Source organism: Thunnus thynnus, chromosome 13, assembly GCF_963924715.1.
Source record: "Thunnus thynnus chromosome 13, fThuThy2.1, whole genome shotgun sequence".
Classification (NCBI taxonomy): domain Eukaryota; kingdom Metazoa; phylum Chordata; class Actinopteri; order Scombriformes; family Scombridae; genus Thunnus; species Thunnus thynnus.
Window position 1 is genome coordinate 31,938,935 of NC_089529.1, and position 22,782 is coordinate 31,961,716.

General features: G+C 41.6%; 2 protein-coding genes across 2 annotated transcripts in view; both read right to left on the reverse strand.

Annotated features, from left to right (window-relative positions):
• Positions 1-1,450: 1,450 nt before the first annotated feature.
• Positions 1,451-2,760, reverse strand: LOC137196226 (collagen alpha-4(IV) chain-like). Its single transcript, XM_067609087.1, has 2 exons — positions 2,703-2,760; positions 1,451-2,601 (listed from the first exon to the last, which is right to left on the reverse strand). The coding sequence occupies exons 1-2, from the start codon at positions 2,703-2,705 to the stop codon at positions 2,158-2,160; spliced, it is 447 nt and encodes a 148-aa protein (XP_067465188.1). The 5' UTR covers positions 2,706-2,760; the 3' UTR covers positions 1,451-2,157.
• csf1rb (colony stimulating factor 1 receptor, b) overlaps positions 2,549-22,782 on the reverse strand; it is a 34,656-nt gene continuing 14,422 nt past the window's right edge. Inside the window, exons 2-22 of the mRNA XM_067609086.1 lie at positions 19,042-19,314; positions 18,660-18,959; positions 18,426-18,562; positions 18,183-18,345; positions 17,677-18,043; positions 16,531-16,646; positions 16,307-16,415; positions 15,995-16,170; positions 10,318-10,412; positions 10,077-10,203; positions 9,873-9,977; positions 9,649-9,759; positions 8,555-8,714; positions 7,701-7,774; positions 6,214-6,302; positions 5,928-6,050; positions 5,726-5,837; positions 3,565-3,664; positions 3,348-3,474; positions 3,158-3,257; positions 2,549-3,070 (exon numbers count right to left, since the gene is read on the reverse strand). Coding sequence (XP_067465187.1) covers positions 3,003-3,070; positions 3,158-3,257; positions 3,348-3,474; positions 3,565-3,664; positions 5,726-5,837; positions 5,928-6,050; positions 6,214-6,302; positions 7,701-7,774; positions 8,555-8,714; positions 9,649-9,759; positions 9,873-9,977; positions 10,077-10,203; positions 10,318-10,412; positions 15,995-16,170; positions 16,307-16,415; positions 16,531-16,646; positions 17,677-18,043; positions 18,183-18,345; positions 18,426-18,562; positions 18,660-18,959; positions 19,042-19,314 — 3,032 coding nt within the window. The 3' untranslated portion in view covers positions 2,549-3,002. The remainder of the gene's footprint in view (positions 3,071-3,157; positions 3,258-3,347; positions 3,475-3,564; positions 3,665-5,725; positions 5,838-5,927; positions 6,051-6,213; positions 6,303-7,700; positions 7,775-8,554; positions 8,715-9,648; positions 9,760-9,872; positions 9,978-10,076; positions 10,204-10,317; positions 10,413-15,994; positions 16,171-16,306; positions 16,416-16,530; positions 16,647-17,676; positions 18,044-18,182; positions 18,346-18,425; positions 18,563-18,659; positions 18,960-19,041; positions 19,315-22,782) is intronic.

Here is a 22,782-nt window from a genome sequence, read left to right on the forward strand (position 1 = left end):
CAGTTTTAGACACATTTAGTTCACAGCAGGATATTAAATCATCAACCACAGACATGATGTTGCTGCTGAAGACAAAACAATCACAGAATCATCATCTGCATATCTGATGACGTGTCTGTTAGTTAGTTACTGGTGTAGAAGATGTAGACCAGTGGAGACTGGAGGAGAACCAGTGGAAGAGCAGCTGATCTTTAACCTCACTGGGACCATCAGTCAACAAGTCCAGTATGCTGCTGATAACCATTCATTATTTACTGCTGACACATTATTACCTCCCAGAAAAACAACAATAACAGATTTTCTCTAAAAGTATATTAACGCCAAAATGTACTGAAGTACAGTTTTGAGGTACTTGTACTTTACTTGAGTATTTCCATGTGATGCTACTTTCTACATTTCAGAGGGAAATATTGTACTTTCTACTCCACTACATTTATTTGACAGCTTTAGTTACTTTTCAGATGAAGATTTGACACAATGGATAATATAACAAGCTTTTAAAATACAACACATTGTTAAAGATGAAACCAGTGGTTTCCAACCTTTTTGGCTTTTGACGTCTTACAAAAAGCAGTGTGTAGTCGGGGTCACATTTCACATGTCTATGAGTTGTTAACAGCTCCACCAAATAGTGATTTTTCCCTCTAAACTTCTCACATGCTTTCATTTCAATAAATGTTCAAATGATCCAATATTTCAGCAAAAATCAAAGATTAGAGAAAAAGTCCAAAAGCTGAAAACAGATTTGTGTATCAGAACTTTGTTTTTTCTTCTTTCCTCTCCCATTAATCATCTCACCACCCCTCAGATTTATCTGCTGACCCTTTGGAGGGGCCCGACCCCTAGGTTGGGAACCACTGGACTAAACTAGCTAACTGTATATAAAGTAGTGTAAACTAGCTCCACCTCCAGCAGCTACAACAGTAACATGCTGCTCTAACACTGATGCTTCACTATTAATAATCTAATGATGTCATATATAATAATATATCAGTCAGAGGGACCAAACCACTACTTTTACTGCAATACTTTAACTACATCAAGCTCATAATACTTATGTACTTTTACTGCAATACTTTAACTACATCAAGCTCATAATACTTATGTACTTTTACTGCAATACTTTAACTACATCAAGCTCATAATACTTATGTACTTTTACTGCAATACTTTAACTACATCAAGCTCATAATACTTATGTACTTTTACTGCAGTAAAGGATCTGAGTACTTCTTCCAGCTCTGATGAATGAGGAAGAATCAAAGTTTAACACGGAGACATGTGATAGGACGACCTCACCTGTCAATCAAAGGTTCAAACATAAATGAGGTCACATGACATGAAACTGGTCCTGCAGGTTTCTTGTTTATCAGAATCTAAAGTCCATCAGCAGTTAAAAGATAAACAGGTCGGTCCCTCCTCTTCACCACAAACACCACAAACACTTCAGTCTGATTAAAGAATTTATTTTCACACCCGTCATAAAAACACAAGTGACACATATAAAAACAATTCTGACCAATCACAGAGGAGAGCATATAGAACATAATCAGATTCATAAAAAAATCATAATAAAAAGTCACAGATTATCAAAACATATATGTTGATTAAATGTTTCCATAATTAAAAACTTTAAAAAAAAAAAAACTTTGCCAACAAAATGTGAAGAATAAACTTCAGACAGATCTCTGTAGAGCTGAGTGAACGTTTGACCAACATGGATCCTAAAAGCTGCTGAACACGATCAGAAGAACATCCTGAACCTGAACATGTGAGGAACGCTGATTATAATGTAGGAACAATACTGTAAAATGTGCAATATTGTGATTTTGGTTGGTGGCTTGTTAAAAATAAACTTTAGCGGTTTTGAAATACGTATAAAAAGTTGTGAGTGTTTTGTTGGTGGTTAAAGTATCTTCAGTGAATTCAGTGTTTTTCACAGATGGAGGTGAAGTTAGAACGAAGCCGACGTTGGTTAATGTCCTTCTAACAGTGTTGTTGTTTTTTAAATACTTAGAAAATGTTACAGAGTTTGGTTCAAAATATAATTTTGTCTCTTTTTAAAATGTTTGTTTAGAATCTTTGAATTAAAGTTTTTTTTTATTTTTAGCGTCACAGTTTCCGTAGAAAGTGAAACTGGATCCACTGCAGGCTGCCTCACCGGGGCCCCGGGACCCTGGAGGGCCCAGGAACCTGGGTAGGCCAGGACCCTGGGGGGCCCTGGACCCTGGGAGGCCCAGGATCGTGGGGGGCCCTGGACCCTGGATAGCCTGGGACCCTGGTGGGCCCGGGAACTTGGGTAGCCCGGGACCCTGGGGGACCCTGGACCCCGGGTAGCCTGGGACCCTGGTGGGCCCGGGAACCTGGGTAGCCCGGGACCCTGGGGGGCCCTGGACCCCGGGTAGCCTGGGATCCTGGGGGGCCCTGGACCCTGGGTAGCCTAGGATCCTGGGGGGCCTGGGATCCTGGGTAGCCCGGGATCCTGGGGGGCCCTGGACCCTGGATAGCCCGGGATCCTGGTGGGCCCTGGACCCTGGGAAGCCTAGGATCCTGGGGGGCCCGGGACCCTGGGTAGCCCGGGACCCTGGGGGGCCCTGGACCCTGGGTAGCCTGGGAACCTGGGGGGCCCTGGACCCTGGGTAGCCCGGGATCCTGGGGGGCCCTGGACCCTGGATAGCCTGGGATCCTGGTGGGCCCGGGACCATGGATAGCCTGGGATACTGGTGGGCCCTGGACCCTAGGTAGCCCGGGAGCCTGGGGGGCCCCGGGACCCTGAGGGGCCCCTCAGTCCCAGATTGACTGTGAGGTCAGCAGTTTGTGGTGGTTTGATTGACTGACAGCTTTAATGTTACACATGATGCTTTTTCTGTAGGAACTTTATAATTAATGGGCTGACAAACAAACAGAGTCATGTGATCACTACTCTTCATCATGAGAAGACTTTCCTTTACAAAAATGGAGAACTGTTTATCCAACAAACACATTCTGATTGGACACCAGCATCAGGACAGCTGGTAGATGTTTTTCATCAGCGCCTGCTCCTCTTCCTCCTCATCTTCTTCGCAGGTCTCTGAGAAAATCAGAACAACACAGTCAGATCGTTGTTTACATCGTTGTTTACATCGTTGTTTACAGGATGTCATCCTGCTTTAATCACCTTCTTCTTCTCCTCTCTTTAGTGAGTCTCCTCCTCTGACCCCCTCCTCCTCCTCCTCTTCCTCTTCTTCTCTGCACTCGTCGATGTTCCTGTATGTCGGCTGAGAGGAGAAGAAGAGAAAAGATGTGTTCAGGTAAGCACTGATTAAACATGCAGCAGCCTGTCAGGCAGCCGTGTGATTGGTCCTCACCTGCTCGCCATGATGTGGCGACGTGTCATTGGCGGAGGGGAGGAGCCTGTTAATGAGCTGACCGATCATTTTGAACGTCGGTCGGTCTGTGGGCTCCAAATTCCAGCAGAGCGTCATCAGCTGATACCTGACAGTACATTCAAAATAACTTTATTAACATCGACATGAACGGCACAGGACTCTGTTACATTCAAAATAACTTTATTAACATCCTCACATCTCTGCTGGTGCGAAGTCTGGCCGATCCATGTGGCGGCCATCTTTGATCATCTTGTAGAAGTTGGTATCCACGGCGACATTCGGGTAGGGACTCTTACCTGAACAGGTGGAGACACACACACAAACACACACACAGACAGTCAACCAATAGTCTCAGAGATCATTGCTGTCAGAAACGTCCAATCAGAGAGCTTCAGACTGTGTTGCCGGGCAAATATTGGAAGGGTGAAGTTAGAACTTAAATTAAATTATAAATTTTGAATCTGTTCAAATGTGATGCAACTTAAACTCTGATGTCAGCTCCGTATTGAACATCAGCCATATGGTAATCAAAAGGTAATAAGCTGGTAGTATCTTTATACTGATTAATACTGTGGTAATAACATGGTAATAAGCTGGTAGTATGTTTATACTGTTTAATACTGTGGTAATAACATGGTTATAAGCTGGTCGTATCTTTATACTGATTAACACTGTGGTAATAACATGGTAATAAGCTGGTAGTATCTTTATACAGTTTAACACTGTGGTAATAACATGGTAATAAGCTGGTAGTATCTTTATACAGTTTAACACTATGGTAATAACATGGTAATAAGCTGGTAGTATCTTTATACAGTTTAACACTATGGTAATAACATGGTAATAAGCTGGTAGTATCTTTATACAGTTTAACACTGTGGTAATAACATGGTAATAAGCTGGTAGTCTGTTTATACTGTTTAACACTATGGTAATAACATGGTTATAAGCTGGTAGTATCTTTATACTGATTAATACTGTGGTAATAACATGGTAATAAGCTGATAGTATCTTTATACTGTTTAATACTGTGGTAATAACATGGTAATAAGCTGGTAATATCTTTATACTGATTAATACTGTGGTAATAACATGGTAATAAGCTGGTAGTATCTTTATACTGATTAATACTGTGGTAATAACATGGTAATAAGCTGGTAATATCTTTATACTGATTAATACTGTGGTAATAACATGGTAATAAGCTGGTAGTGTCTTTATACTGTTTAATACTGTGGTAATAACATGGTAATAAGCTGGTAGTATCTTTATACTGATTAATACTGTGGTAATAACATGGTAATAAGCTGGTAATATCTTTATACTGATTAATACTGTGGTAATAACATGGTAATAAGCTGGTAGTATCTTTATACTGATTAATACTGTGGTAATAACATGGTAATAAGATGGTAGTATCTTTATACTGATTAATACTGTGGTAATAACATGGTAATAAGCTGGTAGTGTCTTTATACTGATTAATACTGTGGTAATAACATGGTAATAAGCTGGTAGTATCTTTATACTGATTAATACTGTGGTAATAACATGGTAATAAGCTGGTAATATCTTTTTACTGATTAATACTGTGGTAATAACATGGTAATAAGCTGGTAATATCTTTTTACTGATTAATACTGTGGTAATAACATGGTAATAAGATGGTAGTATCTTTTTACTGATTAATACTGTGGTAATAACATGGTAATAAGCTGGTAGTATATTTATACTGATTAATACTGTGGTAATAACATGGTAATAAGCTGGTAGTATATTTATACTGATTAATACTGTGGTAATAACATAGTAATAAGCTGGTAGTATATTTATACTGATTAATACTGTGGTAATAACATGGTAATAAGCTGGTAGTATATTTATACTGATTAATACTGTGGTAATAACATGGTAATAAGCTGGTAGTATATTTGTACTGATTAATACTGTGGTAATAACATAGTAATGACAGTAGTAATAAGGAGATGGGTGGTGGAGTCTGTTTCTTTTAAACTTTGTGGTAATAAACCTTTAAACTAAACTAAAGGCCAGAATCAGGATCTGTAAACATGGACTGCAGTAACCAATAATCAGGACTGTTTATATTTATTTACGCTGACGTTAGTACCCATGCTGCCACACTTGTAGTTCTATTAATGGGAACTGTAGTTTTTCAGGTTAACATGTCTGACAGCAGCTGCTGTAGTGGAGCCGAGCACTCTGAGAATATGGAAAGTAAATTCCAGGAACAGCTAGTGAAACACGGGCTGGACAGGAAGTGATGTCATGACTTCCATAAACTCCTAATGATTGGTCAGAAGCAGGGCTGTAACTTGACTAGATGTCACCATGGTTACCCAGAGAGAAGATCTCCCACAGTAAGACTCCGTAGGACCAGACGTCACTTTGAACCGTGTAAACGCACTGAAAGATGCTCTCTGGAGCCATCCACTTCACCGGGAGACGGGCCTGTCAGGAGAAAACAGTAACAGTTTGTTGTTGTTTACTCTAACAGGTAACAGTTGGTTGTTGTTTACTCTGTCTGATTTAAACACTGACGTTGCCCTGGACGATGTAGCTGTCGTCGTTGCGGATGTCTCTCGCCAAACCGAAGTCACAGATCTTTGCAACACGACAATCAGTCAGCAGCACGTTCCTCGCCGCTACGTCTCTGTGGATACACTGAGAGACAGACAGGTAGACAGACAGACAGAGAGACAGACAGGTAGACAGACAGACAGAGAGAGTTATCTACTAATTGTAATGATCATACTGATGTCAGTGTGTGTGTGTGTGTGTGTGTTTGTGTGTGTGTGTGTGTCTCTGTGTGTGTGTTTTTTCTTACGTTTCGGGTCGACAGGAAGTCCAGACCCTGAGCCACCTGGTGGGAAAACCTCATGAGGTCACCGATAGACAGACTGTCTTTCTGCACACCTGAGAGAGACAGACAGGTCTGACCTCAGAGAAAAAAACTACACATAAGTTCAGGAGTGTTCTGGTGTGTTCACGTGTGTTCAGGTGTGTTCAGGTCTGTTCAGGTGTATTCAGATGTGTTTGGATGTGTTCAGGAGTGTTAAGGTGTGTTCAGGTGTGTTCAGGAGTGTTCAGGAGTGTTCAGGTGTGTTCAGGTGTGTTCAGGAGTGTTCAGGTGTGTTCAGATGTGTTCGGATGTGTTCAGGAGTGTTCAGGTGTGTTCAGGTGTGTTCAAGAGTGTTCAGGTGTGTTCAGGTGTGTTCAGGTGTGTTCAGGAGTGTTCAGGTGTGTTCAGGTGTGTTCAGGAGTGTTAAGGTGTGTTCAGGTGTTTTCAGGAGTGTTAAGGTGTGTTCAGGTGTGTTTAGGAGTGTTCAGGAATGTTCAGGTGTGTTCAGATGTGTTCAGGTGTGTTTAGGAGTGTTCAGGAGTGTTCAGGTGTGTTTAGGAGTGTTCAGGAATGTTAAGGTGTGTTCAGGTGTGTTCAGGAGTGTTAAGGTGTGTTCAGGTGTGTTTAGGAGTGTTCAGGAATGTTCAGGTGTGTTCAGATGTGTGCGGATGTGTTCAGGTGTGTTCTGGTGTGTTCAGGAGTGTTCAGGTGTGTTCGGATGTGTTCAGGAGTGTTCAGGTGTGTTCTGGTGTGTTCAGGAGTGTTCAGGTGTGTTCAGGTGTGTTAAGGAGTGTTCAGGTGTGTTCAGGTGTGTTCAGGTGTGTTCAGGTGTGTTCGGATGTGTTCAGGTGTGTTCTGGTGTGTTCAGGAGTGTTCAGGTGTGTTCGGATGTGTTCAGGAGTGTTCAGGTGTGTTCAGATGTGTTCAGGAGTGTTCAGGTGTGTTCAGGAGTGTTCAGGAGTGTTAAGGTGTGTTCAGGTGTGTTCAGGAGTGTTAAGGTGTGTTCAGGTGTGTTTAGGAGTGTTCAGGAATGTTCAGGTGTGTTCAGATGTGTTCAGGTGTGTTTAGGAGTGTTCAGGAGTGTTCAGGTGTGTTTAGGAGTGTTCAGGAATGTTAAGGTATGTTCAAGTGTGTTCAGGAGTGTTAAGGTGTGTTCAGGTGTGTTTAGGAGTGTTCAGGAATGTTCAGGTGTGTTCAGATGTGTTCAGGTGTGTTCAGGAGTGTTAAGGTGTGTTCAGGTGTGTTCAGGAGTGTTAAGGTGTGTTCAGATGTGTTCAGGTGTGTTCAGGAGTGTTAAGGTGTGTTCAGGTGTGTTTAGGAGTGTTCAGGAATGTTCAGGTGTGTTCAGATGTGTTCAGGAGTGTTCAGGAGTGTTCAGGAGTGTTCAGGTGTGTTTAGGAGTGTTCAGGTGTGATCAGGAGTGTTCAGGTGTGTTCAGGTGTGTTCAGGTGTGTTCAGGTTCATTTTATTACCCAAGTGTTTCTGTCCTGGACTCATAATCGGCTGCATCTCCTGATACTCTGAACAGCACGAGATCCCGCTGTCACTGCAACACACACACACACACACAGTGACATCACAGTGACATCATCACAGGTGACTTAGGCCATGTTCAGACCGAGCAGCTGCAGAGTAACAGTCAGGTTATGAGGACCACGCTGTCAGGTTTATGATTGGATGTCACAGGTCAGCTGATACCTGTCCCTGCCTGTTATCCATCCAGCTGTGTATCCTGACACAAACAGTCAGGCTGCAACTAATGAATCATTTATTGCCAATTAATCAATGACTATTTCTTCTGGATTCATTAATCAATAGTTTGATCAGTAGTAATCAGTAGTACCTGTCTTGTTTTAAGTGTAATTTACTGCCCATTCGACAAAGAAAATTCTACAGTTCAGCTTGAAAAATACACAGATTAATCAATTATCAAAATGTTGCAGATTGACTTATTGATTAGTTCACTAATTTTTTAATCAGAAGTAATTAGTAGAAGATAGTTGAACATCAGTTTGGATTCAGAATCTCTGCAGACGTCACTGAATTATATCACTGATCAGAAACTGCAAATTATCAATCAGATAATATTTATACATTTAAATTAAACTTCCTATAAATGTGAATTAATTAATTAGTTATAATTTAAAGATATTTATTTATCTCTCAGTTCTCATCTCTTTACTGACGGAACAATCAGCTGTTATTATCTGTCAAATAGTTAACGTTTATTAAACCTTTATGTAACGTTTGTGCTGCCACTTATTCCTCATCAGAGTTACTGTTCACCGGTGGACACCAGTCAGTTTAAAGTGAAAGTCATTCAGACCTCCTGAGCCTGGCGTGCTGGGCAGCCATGTTCTTATAGAACGCCTCCCCCTCCACTTCGTCCACGCTCAGAATGGACGCCATGAAGTCCTGAGCGTGGCCCCGCAGGAAGTTGAGCAGGTCGCCGTGGCTACAGTACTCAGTGATCATCAGCATGGGTCCTGGCGGGCAGAGAAAGGTTAGAGAGGAGACGCGTTAGAAAGACGAGATGACGCAGTAGAAGTCGCTTTAAAACTGAGGACATTTCTACTCAGAAGACATGTCCAAGCCAGAGGAAGATGTGGACGAGTTCCACTCTTTCTGTAAACGGTGTTCTGAGTTGGATCTTGATACCATCCTCACTGCCGACCACATAGATCATCTGACCTTCACTAAAACCATTCCCATCAGCAGCACTGGCTGAACGGAGTTTCAGCTGTCTGAGGCTCGTTAACAGCTGCGTGTAGAACGGGACGTAAATATGACAAAGACAAAGTGGTTGACAGGTTTGTCAAGTTTAAACAAGGGGCTCTGATAAGTTCTTTAACGTTACGCTAAACTCCAGCAGGCTGAGCAGGAACAACAACCGGTGAGTCTTTATGAACTTAAGTTGTGGTTATGATTAAATCAGTCAGAATATGAGATGAATGTGTTGTTTAACTCCATGTTCAGTGCATCTCAGCTCCTGTATGTGGACAGGTCTCATATGGTGATGTTTATGTAGTGAGACGGCGGTCGTGATGCTGAAATATTTGATGACGACTGATAACCTGTGTGTTTTCTTAGACATACAATAGGTTTATGGATGTTATATATCAGCTACAGTCTGTAGTGTTTCATTAAGAGTCCGTCTCTCAAAACCTTCCTCCTTCCCTTCTCTATCTGTAGTTCTCAGCTCTGAGACATTAAAAACACCTCACAAATACATGCTTTCATTTATAAACTAGACTTGCAAGCAAGAGCGTTACGTTGGGGACTATTTCCAGCGGCGGATTCATCCACATCTGGAGCTTTACTGACTTCTGTCACGTTTACATTTTAACTGTGACGTCTGCCTTCAGGAAGTTGTTGTGGCTGACTGATTAACGTTATTATAATCAATAACTTGAACGTCACCTCCGCGAGTGCAGGCGCCCAGCAGGTTCACGATGTTGTCGTGGTAACCAAGATGGCTGAGAATCTTCAGCTCCGACATCAGAGCTTCCCGCTCCTCCGAGTGCGCGCTCGCTGTTTATCAACACATGAAATATAAATGGTCACCATAGCAACAGTGATGTGTTGTACAGGTAACAACAGGAAACAACAGGAAACATGATGACGACACACGTTAACCGACTGACGTTTGAGCATCTTGACGGCGACTCTGGTGACGTTGCTGTCAGTTCCCAGACCGTACGCCGTCGCCTCGACGACCTTCCCGAACGCCCCTGAACCCAAAACAGCACCTGACAGAGAGAGAGAGAGGGGTCAAAGGTCAAGAACAAAATAAACACAGAAGAAAGTTCGGAGAGACGACAGAAGGTGCCTGAAGTCGATCTCAGTACCGAGGCGGAGTTTGTCTCGGGGAAACTCCCACTTGTAGTTGTACGGCAGCTGGGTGGGGTCAACAAAGGTGTAGTTGTTGCCGTCGGTGCTCTCAATGATCTTCCAGCGAATCTCATATTTGGGTTTCTGATAGAAGAAGAAACAGATGAACAAACATGTTGATGAAGAGGATCAGTCTGCAGAATTAACTCATGTTAAACGTCAATATATTGAACATATACGACCATCAGCCATCAGTACCTGTTTCCACTTGTAAAAGACGACCAATAAAAGCAGGAGGAGAACAGCAGCAGCACTCACAGCACCAATCAGAGCTTTGGGATGTCCTGCAGAACCTAAAGACAACAACAACGGCAAACACAACAACACACACAGTATACCAGCTGTCCATATACTGAGTTCAGAGGAAGATGTCAAACAACACTTCAAACGCGTCAACCCGAGAAAAGCAAGTGAACCAGACGGCGTCATTAGCAGCAACTGTTCCAGTAACTGTTCCAGCAACTGTTCCAGTAACTGTTCCAGCAACTGGTCCAGCAACTGTTCCAGTAACTGTTCCAGCAACTGTTCCAGCAACTGTTCCAGCAACTGGTCCAGCAACTGTTCCAGTAACTGTTCCAGCAACTGGTCCAGCAACTGTTCCAGCAACTGTTCCAGCAACTGGTCCAGCAACTGTTCCAGCAACTGTTCCATTAACTGTTCCAGCAACTGCTCCAGCAACTGTTCCAGCAACTGTTCCAGTAACTGTTCCAGCAACTGTTCCAGCAACTGTTCCGGCAACTGTTCCAGCAACTGGTCCAGCAACTGGTCCAGCAACTGTTCCGGCAACTGTTCCAGCAACTGGTCCAGCAACTGCTCCAGCAACTCTTCCAGCAACTGTTCCGGCAACTGTTCCAGTAACTGTTCCGGCAACTGTTCCGGCAACTGCTCCAGCAACTGGTCCAGCAACTGTTCCAGCAACTGGTCCGGCAACTGTTCCGGCAACTGGTCCAGCAACTGCTCCAGCAACTGTTCCAGCAACTGTTCCAGCAACTGTTCCAGTAACTGTTCCGGCAACTGTTCCGGTAACTGTTCCGGCAACTGTTCCGGCAACTGCTCCGGCAACTGGTCCAGCAACTGTTCCAGTAACTGTTCCAGCAACTGTTCCAGCAACTGTTCCAGCAACTGTTCCAGCTGTCACCAACAGTGGGATAATTCCAGACTTATGGAGGAAGTCACTGGTTATCCCAAAACCAGCGGGCCAAAAGAACAGACCGACGTCTGCCCTGCAGCCCTGCAGCCTTTACATCGAGAACACCGTCTCTCCTCTCTGATGTCTCACCCCGCTGGACCCTCAACAGTCTGTATATATCGAGCCTCCAGAGGAGTTGAGGACACGCTATCAGTCATGCTGAATAAAATCTACAAACACTTAGAACAAACAATCTTGTGAAAATCGTGTTAATTGACTGCAGTCGTGCGTTCAGCACCATAAAGCTGACCTCGTGGTGGAGAAGCTGCTGAATATGAGGGTCAACTCTCCGCTGATCAGCTGGATTAACAACAAGTAAGGAATCAATTCTGCCAATCAATCCACACACACAGCGAGGTGAACCAAGCTGTACACCGGCGCCTGCCGAGCCTCAACCCAGCACGCACGTTTACACGTATGCAGATGACACTGTGATAAAGGGTTTCTTGCTCTCCGGTCAGGCTGCTCTTGTGGTGCACGTACAATCTCCTGGATTTAAACTTCAAGAAAACAAAAGAGACGGTGATTGATTTCAGGGGGAAGAAAACCGCGCTGCCTGCTACAAGAATCACTGGTCACAACACACAAACACCTCAGAACTGGAACAGATTGTACTTCTACACTTCTACTACACATGAAATCCATTTAATGTAAACTACTTCAGAGTTCTGTCTTGGTCTCATATGTGTGTTCGGTAACACGTGAAAACAGGAAACCAAGAAGGCGTTGACCGAGAAACAGCCACCAGCCTGTACAACCAAAAAAACTCACCTCCAAAAACTAGAAAACATTTACAGGATAGTGAACTCCTCATCCCCATCAGCCACAGTAACAATGTGACCTGGTACAGAGTAACGGATCACAAAACTCACGGTTCGGATCGGATCACGGATTTGAGTCACGGATCAGACCATTCAAGATGTCCAATGTTTAAATAAAATCTTAAAATATATAAAATATTCAATGCTCAGTTGTTAAATTAAATTGCAACATGAGGCCTGATATCTTCCTCTTAGAAACATGAACACACGTCTCGTCCTGCAGCTTGTTGAACGAGCCGCCAAACAAACATCACCGCTAACGTCAGTTAGCAGCTAGATGCTAATTAGCTGCTAACATTAAACAGCGAGTAAACAGACCAGCAGACGTCACTACGGACGCGTTAGCCACACGCTGTCTGTCCATCACTTGTACTTACAGCAGTTTGTTTACGTTGTCTTAAATGAGACATTAAATTTTCACATGCGTGCCGAACCGTGGGGGGGGCGACCTGTACGATCCCGGATCAACTACGATCCATTACACCAAGAGTAAAGAGATTCTACAACCTGCAGGTTTAATCGACACGTGTCTTAGTGCTCAAATGCACTTTTACTGATTTTTTGGATCGACTGTTTTTATTTGATTTGTTATTTTTATTGTCTCAGTGAGATCAGGGTCTGTTCCAGAAAGCAGGTTCAACAAACTCCGAGTCGAACCTGAACTCTGAGCTGATGAACCTGAGATTAAACATGATCAATGGAGCTCTGATACTACGAGTCACCATGGCAACAGGTTAATAAAAGGCAGAGCCTCCAGAGATATTAATGCATGCGTATGCAGACGATGCACATTTATCTTTAAACAAAGAGCCTGAATCAGAGCGGGAAATTAATCAGATTAATCTAAATTGATCGTTTATCAGACTCACATTTGCTTATTGATGATAAAGTGGAATCTGTGTATCAGGCTGCAGCTACATTACATTTAAATATATGTGTTCAGTTTGAATCTGACGGAGGAAACACAGGAAGCAGCAGCTGAAGATTTAAAACATAAATAGATCAAAGACACAGAGACGTGACTGTAGCTCACAGGCTGATCAATAATAATGTGATTGATGATTATTAAAATACAGCAGATGTTAAATGTTCAGACGTCTGTTTGTATCTCAGCTCAACATCATTCAGTGATGCTGCTCACTCAGAAACATTAACATATAATCTCCAATATTACATCAGTGGACCGATCAGAGATCATTATTCATTGATCCGACGTGTCTGAAGCTTCGTTCTGATCATTTAAATTTAAACTGAGATGAAACATGATGTGTAATAAAGATCAGAGGTCAGCAGCTGCTCTGACAGACCGACAGAGTCTCAGAGTTATAACAGAAGGACGTGAAGAGCTTTGATTCTGAGCTGAAGATCAATTCACACTGATTGATATTTGAACCGCTGATCAAAGAAACGACTGAAACATAAAAACTTTAGAAAGTCCTGAGAAACAAACTAACATCCGACCAGGATTCAGATTCTGACAGTAAAGCTCCGCTAACGGACCAGCTTCCATACCGACTCTGATCATACTTGATGTGTTGGTACTGGAGGTAAATCAGTCTAGTTCCTCTTTTAATCTGAAGTGAGAAACTCAAAATTAAAAATTAAAGCTGCAGCGTTGAACGGGCCTGCGCGCCCTTGGGCACATGGGGCCGCGGCGCAGTCACCTAAGCCTCTGGGAACCAAGAAAACGTTTGGAGGTGATCAGTGTGAGTCTTTTGACACAAGCTGCAAGCAGCGTTGGTCGGGACCTCGCACTCAGGCCCGTCGGGATCAGATCACGCTTTTTAAAAATGAGGGATAATTCTTACAAGTGTGGTGTGCTTTTATTTTGAAAGTGTGATTGACATGTGTACTGTCAGGTGTGTAGAGACAATAAGTAACTGCAGCTGGACACAGAAAAATACTCATATATTTGAATGGAGTGTGTGAATGAACCCACACCTTTTTGAACATTTACTGCTTCCACATAATTTTAGATACAAACTTTCATTTGAACTTTAAATGAGTCACGAGACTTTGACCTACAAATCTTGAATTTACATGTTTTTTCTATCTTTTATTGTTTTTGAGATATTAGAGTGTGAGTTTTAAAGTTTTTTCTTGCTCCTCCTGTGATTTTATAATGAGTGTGTATTGCGGAATGTTTCACAGCACTGAGGGAGTGACATCACCAGGAGCAGTTGGAGAGGAGGATTTTAGAGTACGCTTCTTGTGAAATCTCCTCATAAATCCCATGACTTTGGCCAAATCTTACATTAAAAATCATATTTTAGTAGGAAATTATGTTGAGAATCCATTGATACAGGTTTGAAAGTGGTCAGACTTATAGTTTAGACGCCAGAAGCCTCTGTTTGACACAAAGTTCACGCCCAGAGATTGCCTCCCCATTGGTTTACATTGTAAGGTGTGATGTGGGACTGCAACTTTCAGGGCTTACTAGATCTAAACCGTTCGAGTTATTACAAAGTTTTTAACAACTTTTTTTCAGCACAGTGTCATAAGTCATCTATTAAAGTTCGAAGCCGATACCATTAACGCCCTCGGAGGAGATAGCGTTTGTTCGGTGGCCAAAATTGGGGCAAAGTCTTATTTTGAAAAGCTGATTGCAGACTTCCTGTTGGATTTAGGTCAGGGGTGTCAACATACGATTTGTAGGTCTTGATGAGACGAATAATTGAGTTTTGGTTCGATCTCTCTACGACATTCCTACGGGCCGTGGCGGCCGTTTTAGATACATAGGTGGCGCTCTCGAGCACATTTTGGCACTTCAGGGGTTAATTTTTACATTTTATCCAATTTTTCACCAGACCTGATGTGCGTGCCAAATTTGGTGAGTTTTTGAGCATGTTTAGGGGGTCAAATTTAGAGTTAAAGTGGCGTATTAATAAAGAATAATAATAAAGAAACAAACACACGAAAAACAATAGGGTCTTCGCCCTTTGGGCTCAGGCCCTAATAATTACATGACTTTACTAAGTTTAGTTTACTACTCGGCAACTAAAGTCAGAAAATAGTGAAAACGCCTGTTACAACATCCGATAAGCAAAGTTTAAAACCATTTAAGAAGCTGGAAACAGAAAAATTTTGCAATTTTACTTGAAAAATAACAACGAATTGATTATCAGATTAGTTGATGTTTCGTTTTCTGTTGATCCTCTCCTATGATATCATCATCTTAAATTTAGAAAATGTTTTTCTACTTGCGTTCTTAAAACAGGAAATCTAATCCAGTGGACTAGTTCCTCATTTAATCCATATTTATACACTCAAAATTCCCTCTTCTTATTTAAAGTAATTATGATTTTAAAGCGGTGGTTCTCAGCTGGTTTAGTCTCAGGACCCACATTCTTCCTTTGTCATTAAGTCATGACCCAAATTTTTGACATTTTTGAACCACTCAAGTGTATTCCACAGAAAAAACCGGTGCAGTAATACACTTCATGCACTGTTAAAAACATGAAATAACAACCAAAAAAAAGTGGAAAAATCCAATGAAATAAAAAGGCAGAATTACAATAATGGACCAGCTTCCATACGAACTCTGACCCAGAGTTTAAGTTACCATGGTAACTTACCCAGAGTTTAAGTTACCATGGTAACTTACCCAGAGGTTAAGTTAGCTTATCTCAGAGTGAACAAACTCAGTTTTGACTAAACCTGCTTGTGATGTGTTTTATTATGGTTCTGCTTTGGTTTTATTGGATATTCTATTGTTTTTACTGAAGGTTCTATTGTGCTTTCATGTCTGGAGCAGTGGACCAGATGAATTTCTCCATGTGGGATAACAAACCTGAATCTGAGCAATAACAACAATAACATCACGTTCAGGCATATACGAGGTTTTTCTAATGAAACAGACTCTTACGAAGATGGAAGACGTCATGTGACTCCCCCCTGCTGTTACGGGCGGCGCACTCCACGGTGACGTCATCATCATAAGCTGACAGACGGAGGGGCAGGTGTTTCCTCACCTGCTCCTCCCCCTCCTCCTGTGATGTCACATCAGTCGGGGAGACCTGATAGGTGGAGACGTTTCCACACCTGCCGAGGAGGTGAACGGAGGTCAGGATGTTTGCTTCACACAGGAAACAGTAAAACTAGTCTGAGTAGTTTCCTGTAGCGCCGCGCTGAGGACCGACTGTACAAACATCCTCAGCTTCAGGCTGGTTGTACATACGTGTCTTTGACCCCGGTGCAGGTGTACCAAAGGATTGTGGGTAGTGGATATCCAGAGCTTCTGCAGGTCAGAGTGTTGTTCTCCAGAGTGATGCGAACACTCGGAGAACCTGAAAGAATCCACAGACAATAAAACAGCAATAAAGTAAAAGCTGGCAGACATCATCTCGTCTGGTAAAAGAGAAGTTGCAGCAGTGACGAAGACGAGGAAGAAGATTTCCTTACGGAAAACTCGGAGGTCGATGTTCAGGGGGCCGCTGAAGAACGAATTAGAGAAGTGGAATGAGTATCGGCCTCTTTCCTCCTGACGGACCCGCCGCAGCAACAGGCTCGCCTCCGACCTGAAGCATGAAAAATACCACCTTAACTAACCTTAACACATTAATACCACCTTAACTAACATTAACACATTAATACCACCTTAACTAAACTTAACACAACAATACCACCTTAACTAACCTTAACACATTAATACCATCTTAACTAACCTTAACACATTAATACCACCTTAACTAACCTTAACACATTAATACCACCTTAACTAAACTTAACACAACAATACCACCTTAACTAACATTAACACATTAATACCACCTTAACTAAACTTAACACATCAATACCACCTTAACTAACCTTAACACATTAATACCATCTTAACTAACCTTAACACATTAATACCATCTTAACTAACCTTAACACATTAATACCACCTTAACTAACCTTAACACATTAATACCACCTTAACTAAACTTAACACAACAATACCACCTTAACTAACCTTAACACATTAATACCACCTTAACTAACCTTAACACATTAATACCACCTTAACTAACCTTAACACATTAATACCACCTTAACTAAACTTAACACAACAATACCACCTTAACTAACCTTAACACATTAATACCACCTTAACTAACCTTAACACATTAATACCACCTTAACTAACTTTAACATATTAATACCACCTTAACTAACTTTAACACTTTAATACCACCTTAACTAACTTTAACACATCAATACCACCTTAACTAAACTTAACACAACAGTACCACCTTAACTAATCTTAGCTGTTAGCATGCTAACCTGTAGCTATTAGTATGCTAACCTGTAGCCGCTAGCATGCTGACTCTTTGAACTCTTTGACAGGCACATGTGTGAGAATAAGTGACGCCAGCAGTTCTCTGGCCTCCTCCATCTTGGTCTTCTTGGGTCATTAGCCATTAGTATGCTAACCTGTAGCCATTAGCATGCTAACCTGTAGCCATTAGTATGCTAACCTGTAGCCGTTAGCATGCTGACCTATAGCCATTAGTATGCTAACCTGTAGCCATTAGTATGCTAACCTGTAGCCATTAGCATGCTAACCTGTAGCCGTTAGTGGTATAGCGCTCCTGATACACTGTGTTGTTGTTGTTGTTGACGTGTGTTGGTGTCATCCAGCGCTGGTTCTTGATTGGAGGATATGCCTCCATCACAAAGGTCAGCATCACATCTTGACTTTCATACACCTCCACCCTGCTGCTGCTGCTAATGTTAGCATTGCTAGCCCCATTCAATTCCATTCTGTTTGTGCTAACATTAGCAACCAGTTCCCTTTTTGCTTCCATGACTTCCATTGAACTGTTGCTAATGTTAGTGTCTATCTCCCCTTCCACCTCCAACGACATGCTGCTAATGTTAGCAACGAGGGCCCCAGCATGCTGCTGCAGGTAGATCCTAAGGTAAGGATGATCTAGTAAAGAAGAAGAGATGGACAAGAAGCACAATATCTTGACAACAAAATAACTTTGGAGAACATGATAATTACTTGTGAGAACAAAGATCTGTGATGTCACCACTCTCACTGTAACACCGGTGTTACATCTTCTTACCCAGAACTCTGAGCTGTATGGTTGCCGTGGCATCACCAGCCTCATTGCTAGCGGTACAGGTGTATAGTCCGCTGTCTGTCAGACTGACAGCAGCGACAGTCAGTGTCCTGTTGATGTACAGAACACTGTCGATATAGCGTTGGCTGATGTTAATGTTCACCGCCTGAAAGGAACAACACAACCAATAAACCTCAACACATTTTAGCAGGATCAAAGACTCTCAGGTGACCTCTGACCTCTCACCTTTGTCTGGGGATGTGTCCACTTGGTGGTGTATAAGTGGTTTGGGTTACTGGTCAGACAGGTGACCTCAAAATGCTCCCCAACCAGACGGACAAAGTCATCCTGACTGACAGACAGGGAGGGAGGACGACGCAGCCCTGCAGACAGACAGGTAGACTGTGAGACAGGTGGAGAGACAGACAGGTAGACTGTGAGGCAGGTGGAGAGACAGACAGGCAGACAGACAGGTCTTACTGCGGTCCACCAGCAGGTTGACAGCGGTGGACTTGACTTGTCTTCCGTGTTTCCAGCCTGAACAAACGTAGCGTCCGTCAAATCTCGTCTCCAGGTGTCGGATCAGTGCTCCACGCCGTGGGTCAAAGGTCACATTCATGCCACGGGGCAGGCCCCGCCCAGCGCCGCCCTCTAATTCGAGGGTGAGGTTTGTGACCGACGGGTCAGTCAGCAGACACCTGAACAGGAAGTCCTCCCCCTCTTTGGTGCTGGGGTTGGCATGGCGAGGCGTGACGAACACGCTGGACGGGTTGGCGGGATCTAACAGAGGGCGGGGCATGATGGGAAACAGGTTATGTTTGGAGGGTTAGGCTTATTAAAAGGGTGCATTAGATTTACTCACCTTTGACGTACAGGTGGACCCAGGTGTCCAGGTGCTCCAGGCTGCAGTTGGTGTACCCACAGTAGTATGTCCCAGTATGTCTGGGGTCTGACTTATCGACCTTCAACAGGTCCGACAGCTGCCCCTTGTACAGAAAGTGGAACGCAGTGGCGGACCAGCGGACCGAACCGTTACTGTGACAAGTGAGGTTGAAGGCGGAGCCGGCGGTCAGAACCACCTCGGTTTGGTTTGGCAGGAAGTCTGAGTTCAGACGGATCGATGGAGGACCAGGATCTAAAACAAACAGAGAGGAAACATTAATGAAGCAATAACATCTGGCCAAGCCCACATGAGATGATGATGTGTGTGTGGTCACAACTTTAGACCACACCCACCTGTACACACCTGTAGAGGTGGGATCAGAGACGGTGTTGATACAGTGGATCAATATTCAGTTGCAAAGTGAGGTTTCAGATTGAACCAAACTGAAACTATAAAGGACCAAGACTGGAACCCTGAGGAACCTCACAGGTAATAATTGATTGTTAATGATTGTGTTAACGTGATGCTCATGTTGCTCCGTGTCTGCTGGATGTTTATAAACTGATAATATGTTTATGTTTAACCTCATTAACTCCGTTAGGACTCCAGTGTTCGTGGTTCAATCAGTCTTCCAATCAGGGACACCTTGTGTTAACAAAAATCCAGAGACTCCAAATGTCCTTTCTGGAAACCACCAACCTTCTCATGAACAAAAACCACTCCCGGAGTTGTCACACTGTGTCTTCACATGTGAGACATTTGTTTACAGCCCCCTGATCTTTACAGACAAAACCACCGGCAGTCATTTACACTGAAAACAATTATTTTAGACCTTCTGCTCCGTCTCTGTATCACTTCGAGTGTCTCTGACACTGTCACAAGGAAACTTTGGAGATTTCCTGTCTGGAAAGACCTTATTGATGCAGATGGTCCCAATGGTTCAGGAGCATCCCGGTACTGAATAATATTATCATATAATACACAGAAACACCACAGTACTCAGTATGTTATAGAACACAAGTTTATTTTAAAGCAGAGAGGAAGAAGCCAGCTGATACACACACAGATTAAAAATTAAATCAGTTCTCTATGTATGAGATCAAAATTATTTCATAAAAGTTGTTTTTCATGTAAAATCAATTGGTTTAGAACATATTTCACTGTCATTAGATTAGCTGGTATGAAAGAAGCAAAGCAGGATAATCAGAGGATCTGATTGGCTGTCTGTGGAGGATCTGAGTGTCTGATTGGCTGACTGTGGAGGATCTGAGGCTTCTCATTGGCCGGGAGCAGCAGCAGGTTTCTTGGTGACTTCCTGCAGCTGGTTGGCGATGCGAGACGTCTGCAGCAGTAACGCCTGATGGTTTTCAACCAGCAGACTCTGGTGACGAGCCACATTCTGCAGGTCTGAGATCTGCTGGGAGCCCTGAGACCACAGGTACAGAATGACATCATCAGTTCCTCCGTAGAAGATGATTAAAAGACTTTAACTCAAACTAAACTAAACTCAGATTAAACTAAACTCAGATTAAACTAAACTCAAACTAAACTAAACTCAGATTAAACTAAACTCAAACTAAACTAAACTCAGATTAAACTACACTCAGACTGAACTAAACTCAGATTAAACTAAACTCAGATTAAACTAAACTCAGACTGAACTAAACTCAGACTGAATTTAGATTAAACTAAACTCAGATTAAACCCAGATTAAACTAAACTCAAACTAAACTAAACTCAGACTGAACTAAACTCAGATTAAACTAAACTCAGATTAAACTAAACTCAGACTAAACTAAACTCAGACTGAACTAAACTCAGATTAAACTAAACTCAAACTAAATTAAACTCAGACTGAACTAAACTCAGATTAAACTAAACTCAAACCAAACTAAACTCAGACTAAACTAAACTCAGACTGAATTTAGATTAAACTAAACTCAGATTAAACTCAGATTAAACTCTGATTAAACTCAGATTAAACTAAACTCAGATTAAACTAAACTCAGACTAAACTCAGATTAAACTAAACTCAGACTAAACTCAGATTAAACTAAACTCAGACTAAACTCAGATTAAACTAAACTCAGGCTAAACTCAGATTAAACTAAACTCAGACTGAATTTAGATTAAACTAAACTCAGACTAAACTCAGATTAAACTAAACTCAGACTAAACTAAACTCAGACTGAATTTAGATTAAACTAAACTCAGACTAAACTCAGATTAAACTAAACTCAGACTGAACTAAACTCAGACTGAACTAAACTCAGACTGAACTAAACTCAGACTGAACTAAACTCAGATTAAACTAAACTCAGACTAAACTCAGACTGAACTAAACTCAGATTAAACTAAACTCAGACTGAACTAAACTCAGATTAAACTAAACTCAGACTAAACTAAACTCAGATTAAACTAAACTCAGACTGAATTTAGATTAAACTAAACTCAGACTAAACTCAGATTAAACTAAACTCAGACTAAACTAAACTCAGACTGAATTTAGATTAAACTAAACTCAGATTAAACTCAGATTAAACTCTGATTAAACTCAGATTAAACTAAACTCAGATTAAACTAAACTCAGACTAAACTCAGATTAAACTAAACTCAGACTAAACTCAGATTAAACTAAACTCAGACTAAACTCAGATTAAACTAAACTCAGGCTAAACTCAGATTAAACTAAACTCAGACTGAATTTAGATTAAACTAAACTCAGACTAAACTCAGATTAAACTAAACTCAGACTAAACTAAACTCAGACTGAATTTAGATTAAACTAAACTCAGACTAAACTCAGATTAAACTAAACTCAGACTGAACTAAACTCAGACTGAACTAAACTCAGACTGAACTAAACTCAGACTGAACTAAACTCAGATTAAACTAAACTCAGACTAAACTCAGACTGAACTAAACTCAGATTAAACTAAACTCAGACTGAACTAAACTCAGATTAAACTAAACTCAGACTAAACTAAACTCAGATTAAACTAAACTCAGACTGAATTTAGATTAAACTAAACTCAGACTAAACTCAGATTAAACTAAACTCAGACTAAACTAAACTCAGACTGAATTTAGATTAAACTAAACTCAGACTAAACTCAGATTAAACTAAACTCAGACTGAACTAAACTCAGACTGAACTAAACTCAGACTGAACTAAACTCAGATTAAACTAAACTCAGACTAAACTCAGACTGAACTAAACTCAGATTAAACTAAACTCAGACTGAACTAAACTCAGATTAAACTAAACTCAGACTAAACTAAACTCAGATTAAACTAAACTCAGACTAAACTAAACTCAGACTGAACTAAACTCAGATTAAACTAAACTCAGATTAAACTAAACTAAGACTGAACTAAACTCAGATTAAACTAAACTCAGATTGAACTAAACTCAGATTGAACTAAACTCAGATTAAACTAAACTCAGACTGAACTAAACTCAGATTAAACTAAACTCAGACTAAACTAAACTCAGACTGAATTTAGATTAAACTAAACTCAGATTAAACCCAGATTAAACTCTGATTAAACTCAGATTAAACTAAACTCAGACTAAACTCAGATTAAACTAAACTCAGACTAAACTCAGATTAAACTAAACTCAGACTAAACTCAGATTGAACTAAACTCAGACTGAATTTAGATTAAACTAAACTCAGACTAAACTCAGATTAAACTAAACTCAGACTAAACTCAGAT